Source organism: Seriola dumerili, unplaced genomic scaffold, assembly GCF_002260705.1.
Source record: "Seriola dumerili isolate Sdu_G_001 unplaced genomic scaffold, Sdu_1.0 BDQW01000458.1, whole genome shotgun sequence".
Classification (NCBI taxonomy): domain Eukaryota; kingdom Metazoa; phylum Chordata; class Actinopteri; order Carangiformes; family Carangidae; genus Seriola; species Seriola dumerili.
In genome coordinates, this window is record NW_019174713.1 from 469,456 (window position 1) to 489,196 (window position 19,741).

The following is a 19,741-nucleotide window of genomic DNA, read 5'->3' on the forward strand; positions in this document are numbered from 1 at the left end:
CATAGCGTATAGTTGTCATACCTGCAGACTTCTCAAATCAATCCGCTCTATAACTTCAGTGGAAAATAAAACTGAGCGTGCCCAGTTTGTTGGATTTACCTGCCTCCAGGTTTCATATTGTGATTGGCTGCAGAAAACCAGCAACTCCCTGTAAAGTACAGGACGAACACAATGACACACAGTGTGTTCAGTGGAGCAGCTTTAGCGACTCCTGCTGGTTGGTTAATGCGTCAGCACCATTGGGAGTAAAACTGGGGTGGGGGGTGAGCTTGAACCCTGTGCACCCCCCCCCGTGGGAAACGATGACTGAAAGAAACATGAAGGAGATGTTTCAAAATAAAATATCATCAAATTCTGTTCACTTCAGAACAAATGCTGACAGATGTCAACATCTACCTCCGCCTACCCATAAGCCCCTGCATTATTAAGGTCATGTCCTGTTGGTTTGCATTATGTTTTCAGTCCTGCCACATCCAGAGAACCTTTGCTAATATTCTGCCAGATTTCCACAACTCTTGCATTAAACCTAAAGGACATTTTTTTGCAAGACCTTAAAGGAAATCCAAATAATCGCTCAGACTACTTTTGCCGTATCTCAGGTTTTATCCCCTGTGCTCTTTCAGCAAATCATGCCATGAATGGTGGATGTGTTTGTTTTTAGAGGATAACACATCTGAAAACATGATTGATCACACAGTGAAGACTCGTTCTGATAGGATGTCACTGAGATCGGAGACTGAAGAAAATGAAAACACAAAAAAACAAAACAAAAAAAATTTGCTTGTGTGTTTTTCATTCACCCGTTTTCTACTGTGCTTTTCATTTTGTATGTGTAGATGTGAAACTAGCATGGATTAGAGAAGTAGTAGAAGTGATGTAGCCCGTGTGAACAGAAGGTGTTAGGAGGAGAGGAAAACAAGAATGTGTGATGTAAATTTACAGTGCAAGATTCCCTTGGGGAAAAAAAGCCTGATTTTAAACTTTTGACAAATTAAGTTTCAATCAGTGAAAACAACTTTTTTTTCTCCCTTTTGTGCATAAAAAAGTTTTCGGAAAATCTCAAATTTGGATTTTTTTCTCAATTTTGTGAGCGTTATATCCCCATTAATTAAAATTTACATAAACGTGCCATTTGCTTAATTAGTGATGAACAAAGTTTGGATATCACAGTGATTTTTAATTAAGGAATTTATTAAAGGACCATTCCAGTGTTAATGCATGTTTTAAACATTTACTGTAAGTCACATATATACATAAAATTATTTTAAAGCGCCATTTATCAATATTTTATATGAACCATTGATCAAATGACTGTGACCAGTCCCACAGAGAATCATCACCAACTCTGCAGAGCACCTCAGCTCATTGTTTTGGAGCAACAGGCAGCTGTAAACCCACTGCACCGAGCGGCAAACTAGCCGGTTTTAACAGCAGTGCAGCTAGCATCTTAAAATCTCAATGTTTTTTCTCAGGTGGAGACCAAAACAGAGCTAAAAGACGAGCGAATGTTGGACTTAGATTCATCAGGAGGATGTAAACAATGAGTCCAAACGGATGCTAATGTTGCTCTGTAACTGCTGGATGTGTCGGTTGTTTGCTAACACGTTTATAACAAAGTTGATAAAGTGATAATATGTCAATGTTGTGTTTACATGTTCTGCTGCCAACAGGTGGCGAAAAAGAAATGAACATAGCTTTAATAAATGGGCTGAAACATGCAAAAAAAAAAACAACAACAACAACAATGGTCTGGTCCTTTAATCATGCAGTCAAACTAAAATTATTGTTTATGTTCTTGTTTAATATTTGCACAGTGGAATAATACAAGCAGCAGAGAGGGAGAGACGCTGCTGGGCTGTAGCGAGTGTAAGGACAGTGACTGAGGTTAGCCCGCTAGTCATGCTAGCTCCTGCAGGTTATGTTTACAACCCTACCTACACTATTCCCTGTCCCCGCAATGCACCTGCACCATAAGACTAGTAGTCATGTGACCAGCTTTTTCTTCCCTCAAATTATCCCACCCTCAAAATTAAGTGAAATGCTTTGTCTCATCATTTGATTGGTGTTGATTTTAAGGTCAAATGTGTTTAAACGTTGATCTTTTAAAGGGAAATTCCACAAGTCGATCTTCAAGTCAAAGTGAAATTAATCTGCAAATAATTGACATTTATAACTGGCATTAAAAACGTCAGACACAGCACTAGTCTATTGCATGTACTCTCAATAAAGAAAAATACCCGTTTAGAATCAGTTTAATAATTTTGAATGGAAGACAATGTGAGACAGGAGCCAGTCACCAGGAGTCACAAGAAGCCTGAACAGATGAGGGAGCTTTTGTTTTTGGTCCATGACCTTTCACCTTTCACCTTTCACTTCCAAATCACTGTTGATTTTAATATACGTGCAATATCGCCACTTGCATATCCTTTATATATCCATTATACTCTGGGGCTCTTTGATGATCGGACTGTTGTGTATTTAATTGCATCTCTGGCTTCCACAGTTGTTCAGGACTGTATTTGCCTGACTGGCTTTTGGTGCGGTCAGTAAGTAGGTTGATGTCTGGCTGTTGTTTTAGGGAACTTGTTGATGTGTTCTCCTCTCAGGGACACCAACCCCAGTAATTGTCCTCCATTTTTATTTTTTGTAAGACCTCACGAATACAAATCTCCCACACAGGATACAGTGCAGGTTATTCCCCTGAAGTTAAAGCATCATTAGGACCATTTAGTATCATTAAGTTATAACAGAGACCAGAATTACATTTATTTTATTTCATTTTATTTTTTTAAATTTTTTGTATGAATGATTTGAAGCAACTGTAAAACAATTTTACAACTGTTGTTTTTTTTTGTTTTTGTTTTTATATTTGCAATTCCATTTTCATTAATTAGTCTTCCAAAACACAGATCATGTATTGTCACTAATATAGTAGTTGTAGTTAATTTCATAGCTGTCCATGTTTGACACAGCACTAAAGTGAAAATCCACTCAAAACAAGCAATGCAGTCAAACAGATACTGGTGATGTTCATGTTCCTGGGTTTATTTTGTAATTTGAATGTAAAGTTCGTGTTAATCTCTAGAGCTGATCAAACATACTGAAGGTCACGAGTGTGCTACCAGTATAAATACAATTTTACTGTGTTTCATAATAATCATTTATAGGTTATTCTATTAAAAACAGTCAAAACTTACTAATATTTTGCATTTAATTATCATATTACAGCTATTTTAAATTAGACTTATTTAGTGCCCAGTTCACTACCCCTTTGTGTTAAAGCTGCTTACACAGCTTTACATTAAAAACAGCCATCCTCAGTTAAAGCAGTGAAAAAATATTAAATGCTTTCTAAAATATATTTTTCAATTTAAATAAATGTTAAATTTAAATGTTAATTAATGTAATATTTTTTAGATTTTACTTAGTTGTATAATGCACACTCAAAATGTAAATTAATAAATTAAAAATCAATTAATTGTAAAGCGTATCATTTTTCTATTGGCACACTCCAGACTCCACATAAATGAGACAGTTTGAGGAAAAGTTCATGAAAAATGTCCTGAATGGTGTAAAAATGATGTTGGTGGGTGGATTTTCTCTTTTCACTGCAAACCCAAATAGTGATGGATTATTTAAGGCAGTCAGCAGACATGACTGAGCAGCTGAGTCACCTGGACGACCGCCGAGAGAAATGCTAAGATGTTACACAGGTTTAGTTGTGTGTGTCATGAATGTACATAAACTGAGGTCTAGCCATTCAGCACCAATGAATTGTTTACCGTGCATATGAGCTTCGGGCTCTGCTCATGATAGTGTAAGAATGTACGTCATATCAAACCACGTCATCAGTTACACAGCTGTTTTATAAGGAGCTCATCTCTGTGTCATTAAAATGCCAAACAGGAACAGAAACATCAGCCATTGTTAGATTAGATTTTTTTAAGATCAACAAGGTAGTGGTGAAGGTGAAGACTAGACATGTTTGTGTAATGGTTGTTAGTGATTGTTGTGTTTTCATTTTTATTTCCGCAGAGTCATTAGTCATTGAAATAATTGTGCTGTACCTTGTCTGATTTGTTCATGAACTATATTTGTAAATATATTAACATGACCATTAAAGTTTTTTCTATGAAGCAAAACCTTTTGGACTTCATAAGTCATAAATGCAAACACAGGGATGGAGAAGTGTTAAATGTTTTTCACCCTTTTTTTTTTGCATAAGCACCATAAATTAGGATTTGAGTCCAGCCTTAAAAGGGCAAGAATATTGAAATGATTCATATATTAACATATATAGTTTATATATTAATATATGAATATATGGCAGACACGATAAAGCAAAAACAAACAAACAAACAAAAAAATAAATGTTGTAAATGTTACAAGATATAGTCCGAGAGGGAACATGGGAAAAAAATAAGGCTGAAAAGAAAAGGTGTTAATGTTTTACTTTAAAGTTTCAGGTTTAAAAAAAACAAACAAAAAAAACTACGTATGATTATAATGCATTACTTGTACACAAAAGTAATTTTGTACACAAAATGCTTCAGTAGAAAAATCCACATTGTACCACTTGGTGGCGGTAATGCGCCATTTTGTTCTTGGTTGTCAAAAGAGGGGCAGCAGGGGGAGGTGTTAATAGTATTACCATGGCAACTGTGCTGACGTATAATGAAAACCCTCCCACGGGTTTTTGGACAGCCTCCTAGATGAAAATAGCTCGGTAACATCCAGTTAGAAGCCATTGTATTAGTAGGGACTGTAGCCGCATCTTTACAGTTATAACGTACAGTTACGTGTTAAACCGTTTTTAATCCGTGAGTGTTAACACCCGAGCAGCGTAATTATAGATTTGAACAGTAAACTAGAGTCTGTTGTCGAGGAAGTAAAGGAAAACAAGAAATTCACGAAGGTCTAACGACGACTGTATTTTTCATCCGGGACGTTAAGATCGGCGGAGGAATTCATCCGACTCCGCAGACATCGGAAGAGGGGAAAAAAAAAGCGCCGCCTAATTCCGCACCAATTGGTTATTTCCTTCAGATATCTTCGTTTTACAGTCCGCGTTTGGGTTTTTCTCTTAGGTCTGTGCGCTTAATTTAGATGGCAAGCTTTCCAGACTCTGTCAACGAAAATGATATAGGTAAGTTGGAAATGCTACGCTTAATAATATCTATGATTGCAGGTCCAGTGAGCAGCGTTGTAGTAGAAAGCTACTGTTATACCGTTTCCAAGGCAGTGTAATGTTAGCATCTGAAATTCTGAGCTTCTTAATAGTGTTTTTCAAACATACAACAACCGTCGTAACCTGGAAAATGACGTTACACCTAACTAAAAATTGTTAGCGTAACGTACCAGCTAGCTTGGGCGAAGGTATTGCAACAGCTCGGAAATTAAACCGCTATAAATCAATTTAAGCTAACCTACATCCAATTATTGTTTTGTACAGTATTTTCTGCGTAGTGAGTACACCCAACCCCCATTGTACACCGCGGGGGGAGTACAGTTCATTAGTACAACAACCAGTTAGTCCTCTGTTATCTCGCAAACCCATAAAATACTGTTTAAAAACACTCCATAAAAATCACACCTTCGTGGTGCATGCTTGTTGTTGAATGTGAAATGGACTCATAGTTGCCTCTTGTGGCCGTTGGCGTATAAAACAATCACAGCAATGCGATTTTAATCAACCGTCAAGTGCCAGCGCGTCTCCGCCGTTAGGGGGCGATAATGAGCCCAGAGCACCAGAAAGAGGTCAGTAAGTTGTATTGCTCGTAAATATATATATATATATTTTTTTTTCTACAAGAGAAAATACATCGTGGTTGTTATGCAATCCCCTGGTTTAATAAAAATACAAACTCCAGCAGTCGTGCTTTTTCATAAATTGCTGGTTGAAAATTCGTTTTTTTTTCTCGCTGAGGTGCAAACTCAGACTCTTCCCTCCCCCACAAATCAGCGCTGAGTGAGTCATAACAATGCTTGCAACATCGGTGAGACGTACGTGCGTGTGTACACGTTCAACGTTACAAGGCTCTATAATGCATAGAACTTATATGTATATAAACTATATTACTTGTGTCTCATATAGTGTGTCTGAAGTGTTAGTTAAATGCTTAAATTGTCTTGAATTCCGTTTTTTCCCCAAAATGCCATGCATTAAAAATATGTTGCACTACCCTAAACATGAGTATATGAGGTTTCCAGTTCAATAATTAAGCTTTTTTTTTTCTTATTGTCAGAATCTATAATTCTATTCAGTGGTACAACCAGAAACTTTAAGAAATAAGAAAATCAAAGTCAACCTTATGCTTACCCTTTACCTAAAACATTTACCTTCACGCTAATGTACTTAAAAGAGAGCCCAACTCCCTTCATACTTACCTGTAAAGGGGAATCCAATTACCTGTACCAAGCCCTGTACTGTATAGATTTATTGCATTACCTTAGACAACTGTTGTCACCAATTAAACTTACAGACGAACCTACATTTGGTCTTTAAAAGATGTTAAAGTAACTCAGAAATCTGCAGACAGTATATTCGTCTGTGTGAAGTTATTTTTCTCATGATAATTGCTGCTTGTTGTGTTTTCCATACAGTTGTTGTGAAATTGTCTCTATCAGTGTGTTAGTTTTTTTACAGGGGAAATGTAAGCCAAATGCTTATTTTCAAACGTGGATTATTTTATCAGTTAGTTTATTTTATAGACATTTTCTTCAAAAAATTCCAATGAGTTCCCCACCCCCTGTTTTTGTACAAATTGTTTGGTTAGCACAGTTAGCCAATCAGAGTCCTGCATGAGAGGTTACTTTGACATAATTGGAATTCCTGTGGGTTGGTCTGAACAAACAGGGGTAGTAATGTGTTAATAATTGATCCTATTGGTGAGTGTAGCTGAAGTAGCAGTGTTGTTGTTTTTTTCCAGGTAAGGCTAAGTTCATCGGTGAACTCGTGGTGCCTGTTGCTCCCTTCGACCAGAAGTCTGGGCGGGAGGCTTGGACAGTAGCCTTTGCACCCAATGGTTCCTACTTTGCTTGGTCTCAGGGGCATCGCATCGTCAGGCTCATTCCCTGGACAAAATGCCTGAAGGACTTGTAAGTATCATTTGAAACTTACTTACACTTACCAGCACACTAATATGGCCATGATTATTACATTAAAACATTACATATATATATATTTATGATTGTGTTCAAAAGTTTCTGAAAAAAGAAAAATCTTAAACCTGTCATTGTAAATTGAGTGTGTGGAAATAGTCTTAAGGTTATGACCTTTCGGGTTTTAGTATTTGAATGTAGAGTAAATATATGTGTCATCCATGTAATATTTAGGGGTCCACATACTGCAGGTGCTGGATCCCTCCATGAATCCTTCATATCATTATTATCATTGAATTATTATCATTATGATTATTGCTTGACCAACAAGGTCCCCCTATTCAAATCCAGCAAGGGCGCTTGTTGAATGTCATTCCCCAGCTCTCACATCATACCTCGTGTCACTTCTCTGCTGTTGATGTGGCAGTAAAAGGCATAAAAGCACTGAAAATAGTTCATCCTTTTAACCCATGCTTTAAAAAAACAAGTGTGTCATCCTGATGGCCTAGTGACTTCAGTGTGACTGGCTTTAATCCAGCCACTGAGTTTGCCAGCGCTGTGTAATGAAGGCAGACTTCTAAGCTTGTGTTTAATTTGCATTGACAAAGATAATTTCAAGATAAATCCAGCCCACATTCTCAATATTCTCTGCTCTGTTTGCTTTAGCTGCTCTGTTTGCATTTGATTTCATTTTGACATTCATACAGACTACCTGCACTTCACCATGTCAAACTCAAGTGGACTTATCTGCAGTTTAGTGGTAAATCACTGGAATTACTTAAACCAGCAAATTCCCCTGAGATTAACAGGAGCCTGAATTCGATGTCATCAGTATTACACCACTTCTTGTCCTTTTGTTCCACGCAGGACGGCAGTGAATGGAATTATTTTCACACATAAAGGGTACTATTAGCTGTGTGTGTTTTACCAAACAGGACAAAGTGCAGGAGAAGCAGAAACGTAGCTGTGACGCAGCTGAAAGTCTTAGTTCTACTGCATGTAGTAAGGTCAAGTTACACATAGATCTACACATATAGTGTTGAAGTTTGGCAGAACTTGCTCAAAATTCCACCTAATGCAGGAAGAACAATGAAGAGAAAGAGGTGCTGCACGGTGGTCTGGACACGTGGCTGCATTATCAGCTCCCTTTCTGCTTAACAGGCTCTTTTTCCAGTCAATCAGGCCCTGTGACTCGGAGACACAGTGAAATTATCTGTAGAACAAGTTGCTCATTGTTCTCAAACTGCAGGGTGGTTAGCTGCTTCTTTTCCCCGCAGTGGTAAAAAAATACTAAACGTTGCAGCTGTTGAAACATATTTAGGATTTTGCCAAGTCAAGCTGTGATGACACGTATTTCCACTACAGCCTCACAGCAGGGGTTGATAGCTGCACAGTGCTGTTCTCCTTCTTGGTAGCATGACTAACATGTGACAGTCTCCTCCCTTTAGCTCTGTCTGAGGCATCTAAACTCAGCTTCTACCTGAATTTCTAGTTTAGAGTTCAGATTCAGAGAAATGTGAAATCTTGAACAGAATGAACTTACTTACAGTCTGTCATTGACCTCCTCTTGTGTATCTTTCTCCATCCTCCGTTGCTGTAGTTCGATGGGCCAGTGTGGGGAGGGCACGAATGCCTCAAGCCCCCGGCGTCTGTCCCGGCAGAACAGCGACGGCGGCAAGCTGATCCCAGCGTCGAGCGAGCCCTGCGAACGCACCATCGACTGCGGTGACATCGTTTGGGGCCTGGCCTTCGGGTCCTCTGTGCCGGAGAAGCAGAGTCGCTGCGTCAACATCGAGTGGCACCGCTTCAAATTCGGCCAGGACCAGCTGCTACTGGCAACGGGCCTCAACAACGGTCGCATCAAGATCTGGGATGTTTACACTGGTGAGGACACATTGTCGTTAATTAGAAGTACTTTTCCTCTTCAGCTTCATTAGTAAGAAATCAGATTAGGAAGCCAGCAGTCTGTTTAAAGATGGAGATGCAACTAGGAAGTACAGTTCTTGCTTCTTCGTGTATCTACATATACTGTATAATGTTTGTAATGCTCCGATATCTTTTCTATTCTTAAACCGATAGGATGCCATGAACCAATGGTCGTACTGAAGGTTTTGTCAGAAGAGGCTTTTGTAGGATTACATATGTCGGATTTTTGCAAATTGTGTTGCTAACATGCTTCAAACGCTCCTGTGCAGACTCAGGAGGATTACCTGTTAAATAGACTGATACATCCACAGAGGTTTCTGTTTGTCATTGCACCCCTGCTCATGGAGAATGTTTCAGTATTTTCAGTGATCAAAAAAAAGCATCAGTTGCCATTTATTCATTCCACGCCGTAATCAAACATCTGTTTTTGTTTAATCCTTATGGTTTTTCCCTCGCAGTTCTCTGTTGAGCATGGAAAGTTGGAGGATGTGGAGGTTTTTGGAGCAGGAATGTTCTTGCTGTGCCTGTAAACTGTGTCCGTGACGTTTTTATTGTTAAATTGTGCACGTTCTCAAACTTGACAGAGGAGGAGTTTCACTTACGGATGAGTTTTTCTTTTTTTTTTTTTTTTTGCAGGAAAACTGTTGCTGAATCTGATGGACCACACTGATGTGGTGCGAGACTTGACCTTTGCCCCTGACGGCAGCCTCATGCTGGTCTCTGCATCCAGAGATAAGACCCTCCGTGTGTGGGACCTCAAAGATGATGGTACGTAGATGATCTGTCGCTTTAACTCAGCTTTCTTCTCTTTCTCCTTCTTCCACTTGAGTTGTAATGATGTGACAGCACAACTCCATGGCCTTTTGTTTCGTCAACTGAGAGCATGCTGTTGACAGGAGAAATACCACTCCTCTGAACTGTATGACCAGTTTTGAAAAGTAGGTGAAAGATCCATGGGCCGGAGCCAGGCTGTAGTCCAGCGAAATCCTAGTGTAATATACAGTGAGGTCCAAAAGCCGCCACTTCCCCATGGGAAAGTGGTTTCAGACTTCTGGATCCCACTGTATGTTTACTGAGAAATTCAGTCACTGACAGACATGAGGAGACTTCTTTATCTGCTGTATGGTCTGCATGAACCACAAAATGCAGCAGCCATGCAGCAAGCGCAGGTCATGTGAGCCCTCGCCCCAGGCCCTTCACGGGGCCTAGGACATACATGGCCTGACATCTAAAAAAACGTGGGTCAGTACTGTTATCTAAACTCACAGGATGTCTGGTGAAGTCCTGTAATTTTTCTTACTGTCAACAAAACCAACAGTTAATGGTTTTAAGAGACAGACAAACACATGGTTGATTTGGGTCTTTCCATGCTCAGTCCTGTCGTTGTGGAACAGATCACAAGAAGGACGTGATGTTCAAATACTGACAATGAAGAATAATAAATAGACATAATTGAATAACAGTATGACTGGTCATGTGGGTGTCCTGGTATCACCACAACGTCACTCTCTCCCCCCTCGTTTTCCATCTGTCCCTCTACTGTCTGATTTTAAATAAAGGTACAAAAGCCAAAAATAATCTGAAGAGAAGTGTAAGTGTGACTCGTTGTATGTGGTTTGTGACAGCAGTGTAGCTGTGAGACTGAATGACATGGTGTTGTTTGTGTCCTGCAGGTAACATGGTGAAGGTTTTGCGGGGGCATCACAACTGGGTGTACTGCAGTGCCTTCTCCCCCGACTCCTCCATCTTGTGCTCAGTTGGCGCCGGCAAAGCAGTACGTACACAAGTTCCCTTTTTTACTTACTTTGATGGGTTTGCTAGCTAATCTGTTTGCAATTGCTTGTGACCAGTTATGCTTGATCAACCTACAAAATATAAAACACTCCCCATCTGCCCTTCCCTCCCACTCCCACCTTAGAACAAACTGTGCTCGGTGTCATTACAAGTTCAGCTACCTGCATCTAGATTCTGTCTGGTTTTTGTTTGCAGTGGGAAACTAAAAAAAAAGAAAAGGATTTTGGTTTTTGCTGAAGTTTGCATGCAGAGCAGACAACTGTTTTCACTGCTGCTACATACAGATGGGTGACAAATTAAAGGAAAAACCTGAATAAATGAGTGAGACATAACAACTGCGGCAACTTCTACACATTTACAGATCCAGTTGAGTCTGATTTTGTATCAAGACGACAAGAGGAAAAGATCTAAGTGAATTTGAAAGAGGGTTGATTGGATGGCAGGAGCTTCAGTCACAAAGATGCTCGACTGGCTGGTGTTTCCATAGGAACAGTGACGAAAGCGACATCTGTATTTAGATCTACAGGAAAGATGTCAGTAAACAGGGTCAGACATTGTCTTGGACAACATATTTGATGAGCATAAGCAGTAGTGAAATATGTGAGCTTCACAGCAACAGCAGTCCGTCCGCAGTTACATGGAGAGGGATTTTACAGACTGCTGATGACATCACACCTGAGAGTTCTGAGAGAGCCTACACCAAGGCTACAGCCACACGACTATGTTTTCATTTTAAAACGAAAATGATCTCTGTCCATACTAACACACCTGAAAAGGCATATCACATGGCATATTCACATACACTGGGCACGTGCAAGCCGGTGTAAACAGGAAGCAGATTGTTCACTCTGCAGTTGATTAGTTGAACATCAAAGCAGGTGTAGCGTAAAAATACAGAATTTAACTGCACAGCAGCTGCTAGCAAAAACCACAAGGTCAGCAACGCTTGTAATTCATTATCCAGGTTGCGTTCACCACTGTTAGTTGAGGCTGATAAGACCGTGGGTGTCTATGCCATCGTTTCCAAAGGAGTTTTCAAACTAAATCGGGTCAAGCAGCGTTTGCAAAAGTTGTAGGCTCTCGAAAATTCAGGAGTAGTGTGGACACCAGGTGATCCAGTGGCTCTGTTATGCTCTGCTGATGGGAGAGTTTGGACGGACATGTTAGACAGCGCTCTCCACCCCCATCATCAAAACGTCAAATGAGGGAATATGTTTTGGAAAAAACAGTGTTCATCCCTCCAGTAGAGTTCAGAAACCCAACACTTTACTAAGACACTCTATGTCCGTTTTTCCTTTAATTTGTCACCTGTCTGTAGTTGAAGTCAACTTGTTTCTGCAGCCCTTAAGGCCTTTATGTTTCAGGACATTTATTCTACAGGCTGGCCACCATTAGTTCTACAATATCTACAGTGTTGCAGCTCTAGATAAACCTTGAACATAGTGGTAATGGTAGACATGGTGGTGGCTTTGTTAGGCTGTGTGTGTCCCTACAGTGTGTGTCTTGCTCTCCCTGTCACAGGTGGTGGCAGAGCTCAGTGTGTGATTGGTTTTGAAAGGACCGCCGCGCTGACATTTTGAGCAGCCGGTGTAAACCGGGGACGCACAGTGCGCAATGCCCAAAGGCCTGGCCAGGGGCAGCCTGGCACCTGACCAGCAAGGTCAATCTGTACGTAGGTGCTGCTCCGTGTCTGTCTACCTCTGCTGTTGCAGTTCCTTTTTTTTTTTTTATTTGATTAATTTCAGTTTATAACTATCATTAAACTGGTGCTTAAATACCTCCTCTATTCCCACCTCCACCCCCCACCTCTCTCCCAAACCCAATCCCACCTCCACCCCCCACCCCCACCACCACCCTCAACTCTAAATAGCTCCGTCGACCATCTGCACTCACTAGCTTCTCTTTTGTTACTGTCACTGTGAGTTTCAATGTTTCCCTCGTAGCATACAGTGTAACATTGTGCTGCTGTCCGGGGCACGATCATAGAAAAAAAAAAAAAACTCAGCCAGCCACAACAGTTCAACCACCAACCTGCCGGCTCCCTTTACTGTCAGTGTCAGCCGGCAGCTGCCAGTGCTGTGCAAACGCTGCGCAGATTATTGTTGATACACAGAAATAATTATGAAAAAGTTCTTTGTGCCTTTGCAGAGCACTTGTGTTCCATAGATGTCAGCCGTTTCCTTAAAAAAAAAAAAAAAAAAAAAAAAAAAAAAACAGTCAACAAATTGGCCGGTTATGTGGAAACATGTCCATCTGCAGTCCTCCGTGGCTTTGTCTGCTTTTATAGAGAACATTTTCCGCTGCTGGCAGCAACATTAGGAGCAACAATAAATAACTGCATTTCATCTGCAATTGTCAAACCAAGTGCTTGTGATTTAAAAAAAAAAGGCAGTTTAAAATGATGCCAATGATTTTACTTAAATCTGGGAAACTAGAAAATGAGGAAGGAAACTGCTCAAGAAACTAAACTATTAGGACATATTTTATGTTTTCTTATATAAGTCATGAGCTGCATTTTTTCGCAAGCAGTTTTCTCTACAAAGCATTTTCAATTCCTAACAATCAAATAGTGAAGAGATGCAGGAGTTAAATAATTGCACAGCTCCTGATGATGATGATGATGATGATGCATTTCCATTTCCCTGGAGCAAAGATATTAATCCTAAAAACTCAGACCATGGCTGACTGTTAAAAAGTAAAAGTTTTCAACAGATGATCACTTTTCTCCCTCTGTGAGTGAGTGAGTGTGTGTGTGTGTGTGTGTGTCTGGGTGTGGGTGTGTGATTTCATATGTGTACTTTGCCAGAGGTATCAACCCTTTGGCCATAAAATATTCTTTTCTCTTGCAGTATCTGTCTCTCTTCGTAGGCTTCTGCCGGAGGTGCGAGCCTATTGTAAACACAGTGAACTAAATCTCTGAAAGGGGAAACCAGTGGAGTAAAATTATGTTACCTTAAGTTACTGCTTGTTTTATTTTCTCTTTCTTTGTGTAGAGTTTTTTTTTTTTTTATAATAATAATAATAGAAGTATTTATTTAGTATATTTAATAACACATTAAAAATTAAATTATGATGTAGTTTAATACTATTCTATACAAATGTTGGAATATTAATTATAATTGTCAATGTAGGTGAAGTGTTGCATTTTGACGTAGCCTTGCTGCTTGTGTAGCATGTGCTCTTTTGTTTGTTTGGCCTGGTTTAATGTTACAAAGCTTTACAATGACACTGAGCATAACTTGAGCATATTTGTTAAATTCTGTTTTAATTCCTGTTGCTTAATTTAATGTCTAAATACTTAACTTGTGCATATAGTAATTGTAAGTGTAAACTAGCACATCTTTACTCTATCTGAATCATTCCATGGGCTATAACCGTGCTCTCTTCACGTTGCAGGTGTTTCTATGGAACATGGATAAGTACACGTTGATCCGGAAGCTGGAGGGGCACCACAATGACGTGGTGTCCTGTGAGTTTTCACCGGATGGGGCACTGTTGGCCACTGCCTCTTACGACACCAGGGTCATTGTATGGGACCACCACAAGGCCACCATCCTGCTGGAACTGGGGTAAAGAAATGCATAACCACACAGATAAAGATGGAGTCTCTCAACGATTTCCACTTAAAACAAGTATTGTATTTCTGCAAAAAATGTCTTTACTCAAGGTCAAGAAAACTTTTATGCTCAAGTATTGATTATATTTATGGGTATTTCTGTCCAGTATGATCCGTAAAAGGGACTTATGTAACTTACAAGATATTGGTAAAAAGCTCAGTCATAGTGTAACAGCAGCACATGAACACATCAACGTCCATGAAGTGACTCTGTATAGCAATATATACTGTAGATCTCTGTCTTTGCTAACATTAGCTACTGTTCATGCCAGACCAAAAAGTAATACAGATTAATATAAAGCTCCTCCAGTGTAAAGGTCTCTGTCCATGTGTAGTGTGATTATAGATCAGGTCTAGCTTCTGTATTAATACTGTGAAAGTATCAAAGCCTCAGTCCACAGAGAAATGCACACAGCCTGTATTCAGAAACTGAGCCTTAAAACCAGCCGTCAGGACTTCTGGAACTTTGTGATGTCACAACAAAGCAGTCACCAAGCCCCGCCCACCTGGACCCACCATACAAAATTGCAGGATTTGGTTTTTACCTGAAATCTGCTATATTTTTATTGCATCACTCAGAAAACAGTCAGCCAATCAGGAAAGAGGCTCAGAGCCTCCTCTCTTCTGATTGGCTCACAGACCTGTTGTTACTAGAGCTCCAGAGAGAAGCCTGAAAGAGGAGATGTGAAACTACATTGAGATGTTTTTTGGTTCTTAAAACCACAAAAATATCTTCTTATGGATCAAACACTTCAAATAAAACAGAAGAAGAGGAAAATATGAAGCTTTAAAGTTTAAAGAGTTCTGTTGGTTTACATGAAAATACATCTTTGAAAGGTGTCGACAGGCCGGTATCACAGCATCATGGGAAGAGCCCCACAATAACAATTTTCTGTCTTTTACAAACAGTGAATGTTCATTTAATGAATAAGACGCTGTTACTGAACTCCTGCTCTCGTCTTTCTCCAGACATCTCTTCCCTCCTCCTTCACCCATTTTTGCTGGAGGGGCAAATGACCGCTGGGTTCGCTCTGTGAGCTTCTGCCCTGACGGCCGCCACATTGCCAGCATCACTGATGACAGGTAAGACACCTAATGACATCAGAGTTAAAGTCATTTCCTTAATTGGTTACATGTCTTTTCTTAACTTGCCTCGTTTTTCTTGAGGAAAATGAACATGTCACTATGACACCTCAAAAACCAGTATCATTTGCTGATGTCTGAATTTGATGACTGTTGTGTGCCTCATGGTGTCTGTTCTACAAGGTCATTTATATCAGCATAAACATGTCTCAGCAGTAGATAAACTAACATAAACTAACATATCAAAGCGTTTAAGTCCTGAACGAACAGTGATTTCAGAATGAGTCCTGACAGACTCGTGTTCAGCCGTGTCCCTTCAGTGGATGTTTGTTTACTAAAGCTGTTTTTTTCCTAATGCCTATTAGTGCACATGGGCTGATATGTAAACAGCAGAGTGCAGCAGAAAAGCTTCACTGTTTGCGGCAGTTTGTTTTTTAAAACCTCGCAGGGAGTCATGAGTCTTAATGGGTCTTCAGAGCACAGAGCTACTGTATGTTGGGTCACATGACTGTCACAGGGTAGCTATTAATCACTCTGACTGCTGCCTGAGCGCTGAGCTGCTGCTAGAAAATATGCAGAGAAAAGAAGCAGGAGGAAGCGCCACAAAATGGTGGCTGTGGAGGAACAAAACAACAACGCAGCTCTCCCACTGAAGGCTGGGAGAGTTTCAGGGAAAACACCGTCAGTCATGAAGTTTTCACCAGTAATGTATTCAATGTAGGGACTGTAAAATCAGACAGTAGAAGTATGGAAATGATTACAAAAGTGACTTTTTGTTGCAGCTATAGAAAGATTTATTAACTGCTTTCCAAATTAATCTTCAAATGTTTCTGAAAAGATGATTTCTCATGACCGAAAGATGAAAAAAAATACACAATCAGACCAACGAGTCACCACTTCAGTTTGACACATCTGGTGCAGGGTACAACAAGTCTCTCACTGAATGACAAAACTTGAATTGCTTATACAGTATGTTGCTCTGGAGGATGTAACTAACACTTATTGACCTTGAGACCTTAACCTCAATGTTTAACTTTTATTACTTCCAACCCCATAAAGTCTCCGGTAGATGTAGATAAACCAACAAAATAACAATAAAACATAAATGGATCCTTTGGTGTCCCGCTCACCCCAAAGGTCTGCAGTTTACCTAAGGTAGACACTCTTGAATCACCCTGTGGTTGTTCTGTTAGTGCACCTCCTGGAAAAGATATATATTTTTGTTCTGCCCACTGTGAGAACTCTAAAGTGGTGTAGAGTCAGAAAGCAAAAAAAAAAACACATTTTCAGTTCAGTCACTCGTGTGAATTTGACCTCTGGACCTTTACAGTCCATGTTCATTCACCCCAAACAGACGATGTACAGTACAAACAGTAAGTTAGCCTGCAGTGTTTACATCAGCCATGTCTGTGGGTGTGTTTCTGTGTTTCTGTGTTATGACTGATCTCGTAACTCACCAGAAACTCCAGTTGTTTCTGTTATTTCCCTCCCAGTCTCCTTTTTCCTCTCGTCTCTGTTTGTTTATGAAGCAGTTTTTTTTTTTCTTAAGTAAATTTTTCGCTCAAGTTTAAATATTTTTAACTCTTGTGGTTGCGTCTTGGTGTTGGTTCGCTCCACCCTGAGCACACAGTAGGAGTAGCTGCATCATCAATCATCAGGTTGTTTTTCCTCAAGATGTTTGTATTTTATGTTTTAATGAACAAAAAATACAAAGAGATTTAGATTTTCAGGCTTGTTAAAGGGGCAGTCATTAATGTAGAAGAGACAACACTGGACTGGATTCTACATTTTCCATTGATGCAACCAATGACATCTTTTTATTAGACTCCCTCTGCCCAGTAAAACCTCTCTCTTTTAAACTTAATGCACCAGTTTGTCTCCAAGGTGAGTTATTGTGTCAGACCATGCAAAGCTCAGGCTGAGATGAACTAACCCTAAAACCACACACACACACACTCACACTCACACTCACTACATATATATTATGAGTCTGGACAGACATGGATGTAAACTGTAAGTTGACTGGTTGGCGCAGGTGGTAACTCCAGTTTTGCGTCTGTTCTCAGGCTGGTTCGTTTCTGGAGCATCGAGGAAAGGGCCCCTCAGGCCATCGCCCCTCTCTCTAATGGCCTCTGTTGTGCCTTCTCTGCTGAGGGAAGTGTCCTTGCTGCTGGGTAAGACACTGAACACATGTTCAGACACACTCCATCCTGAACACACACCTCACATTACATCACCTCAGTCACACCTTATTGACTCCTGCCTCCTGACAGAGGAGCCACGGAAACCAGTTCTTCGTGTTTCATCTCGGCGCGCTGTCACCATCAGCCGACCATATATGTTCTTTACCGTGCGCTCATAATGAAAGAGTCTAATGACTTTCTGTTTGCTGTAGGACTCGTGATGGTAGCGTGCACTTCTGGGAGTGTCCTCGTAGCGTTGCCAGTCTGCAGCACATGAGCAGGATGGCTCTCCGCCGGGTCATGACCACCCAGCAGGTAGAGGCTCTGGCCATTCCAACGCCGCTCCGCGACTACCTGACATACAAAGTCATCTAAAAACCACCTCAGCTACCCACCCACCACCCCCAGCTGCACATGCCACAGCAGCAGTATGCTGAAAAACCAATGAGTCCCTTATTTTCTGAAAGGTATTTTGGAAAACACTTTTTCATACAACTGTGATGGATAAATGGATGTGATCGGGACAGGAGGAAAAGAATTTAAAATTTCACTGAATCCCCAGAGACACGTCCACATCTCAAACCCCCCACCACCACCACCAAATCCACCTAGAGCAGGATATTATGTTTTATCATACATATTTATTTTTGTAAGTGATTTTGAATAAATCGAATGTGCTGGGGCCGTTGCTCCATCCATACCTGTAAGGTTAAAGTACTTCTGGAGCCTCCTGTCCCCCTCCATCATATCAGTGTGGTACCTGTAACTGCTCAGCTCCTCGTCCGGCTGGCTCCCCCTCTCTCTACCAGGTTCAGTAAACGCTTCGTCTTTCCCTCTGACCTGAAACGGCTGTTGCACTTGATGTAAGAAGCTTTGCAGTGGTGTTTGCTCTTAATGTCAGGTTTGCAAGTGGGTGAGCCTAAGGGAAGAGACGTGGGGTGTGTAACGGACGCGGAGTTTTTGAAGGCCAATCCTCCGATCTGTGAACTGCTGATACTGTGGACTATATATTATACTGTGGAATTTGTACATTATTGTCACGACATAAAAGAAAAACAAAAATCAAGCCGTTACCGTCCTCTCAAAGATTTTGAATATTTGTCTGAAACAGTATTAACACCATCATGGCACTTATCACTGAAACCCAGACTTCTTTTATGTGGGTAATCAGTAGTTTTTATTTCCAATGTATCAGCCCTGAAATGATCCATACAGTATGTGACCTTGACTCATTTCATTTCTGCTGTTTGGTCACACCAGAAACAGAGTTTCACCACTAACCGTTAAGCACAACATTACCGAGTACAATAACAAAAAAACATTTCACTATTAAGGTCACATCAATACATCAGTTGACATTAGCTAGTTGCTAATGATAATGCTAATGCTAAACTGAGGTAAGGAAATGCAAAAGACATTTCTTAAAGTTAGTTTACAAAACTACCTTTTAAGTTAGTAAGTTTTGCTTACAGTTATGTAAGCAAAACTTACATAACTGTAAGTTTTGATAATGCTACATGGCTACATTGCTAACATTAGCATTAACGGCGGTTTACTTACCAGTCTAGAAGAAAGGTTAAGAGTTTAACATCAAACTTCATTCCTTTACTCACCAAGATCTGTCTCCAGAGGTGGAAAGCTACGCCAATGTTAACTCTGAAGTTAGCATGCTAACCAGCTAGCCCCGGTCACTTTCCGATACCGAGTCACTGTAGCGTCCAGTCTTCCCTGAAGACGTAGCGCTGCTCTGAGGAGGTATCATAACTTCTTGTATCGTAAACTCAACGAAGGCGACCTTCGCCAACAAACTTATAAATAGCTCCTTTAAAATGTCACCACCGTATAGTTTGTCAACCAGAGAGCTGTAACGTTTATTTTTCAAATGCCCCGCCCAGTATGTTTCTAAGTCACAATAAAAAAAAAAATTGTATAATTTATTGGATTTTTAAAAACTCTCAAAAGTTATTATGGCCTCAAAAATTCTGTAAGGGTCTGGTTCTACGTTAGATTATCTGTTTATTTAATTTAGTTTACCAGT

At 40.2% G+C, this 19,741-nt stretch overlaps 1 protein-coding gene across 1 annotated transcript; it reads left to right on the forward strand.

Annotated features, from left to right (window-relative positions):
• Nucleotides 1-4,730: 4,730 nt before the first annotated feature.
• wsb1 (WD repeat and SOCS box containing 1) lies at nucleotides 4,731-19,303 on the forward strand. The gene is made up of 9 exons (XM_022762968.1): nucleotides 4,731-5,146; nucleotides 6,930-7,098; nucleotides 8,702-8,985; nucleotides 9,664-9,795; nucleotides 10,701-10,801; nucleotides 14,218-14,390; nucleotides 15,407-15,520; nucleotides 17,587-17,694; nucleotides 17,916-19,303. Exons 1-9 carry the CDS (start codon nucleotides 5,107-5,109, stop codon nucleotides 18,076-18,078), a joined length of 1,284 nt encoding a protein of 427 aa, XP_022618689.1. The 5' UTR covers nucleotides 4,731-5,106; the 3' UTR covers nucleotides 18,079-19,303.
• Nucleotides 19,304-19,741: the final 438 nt, after the last annotated feature.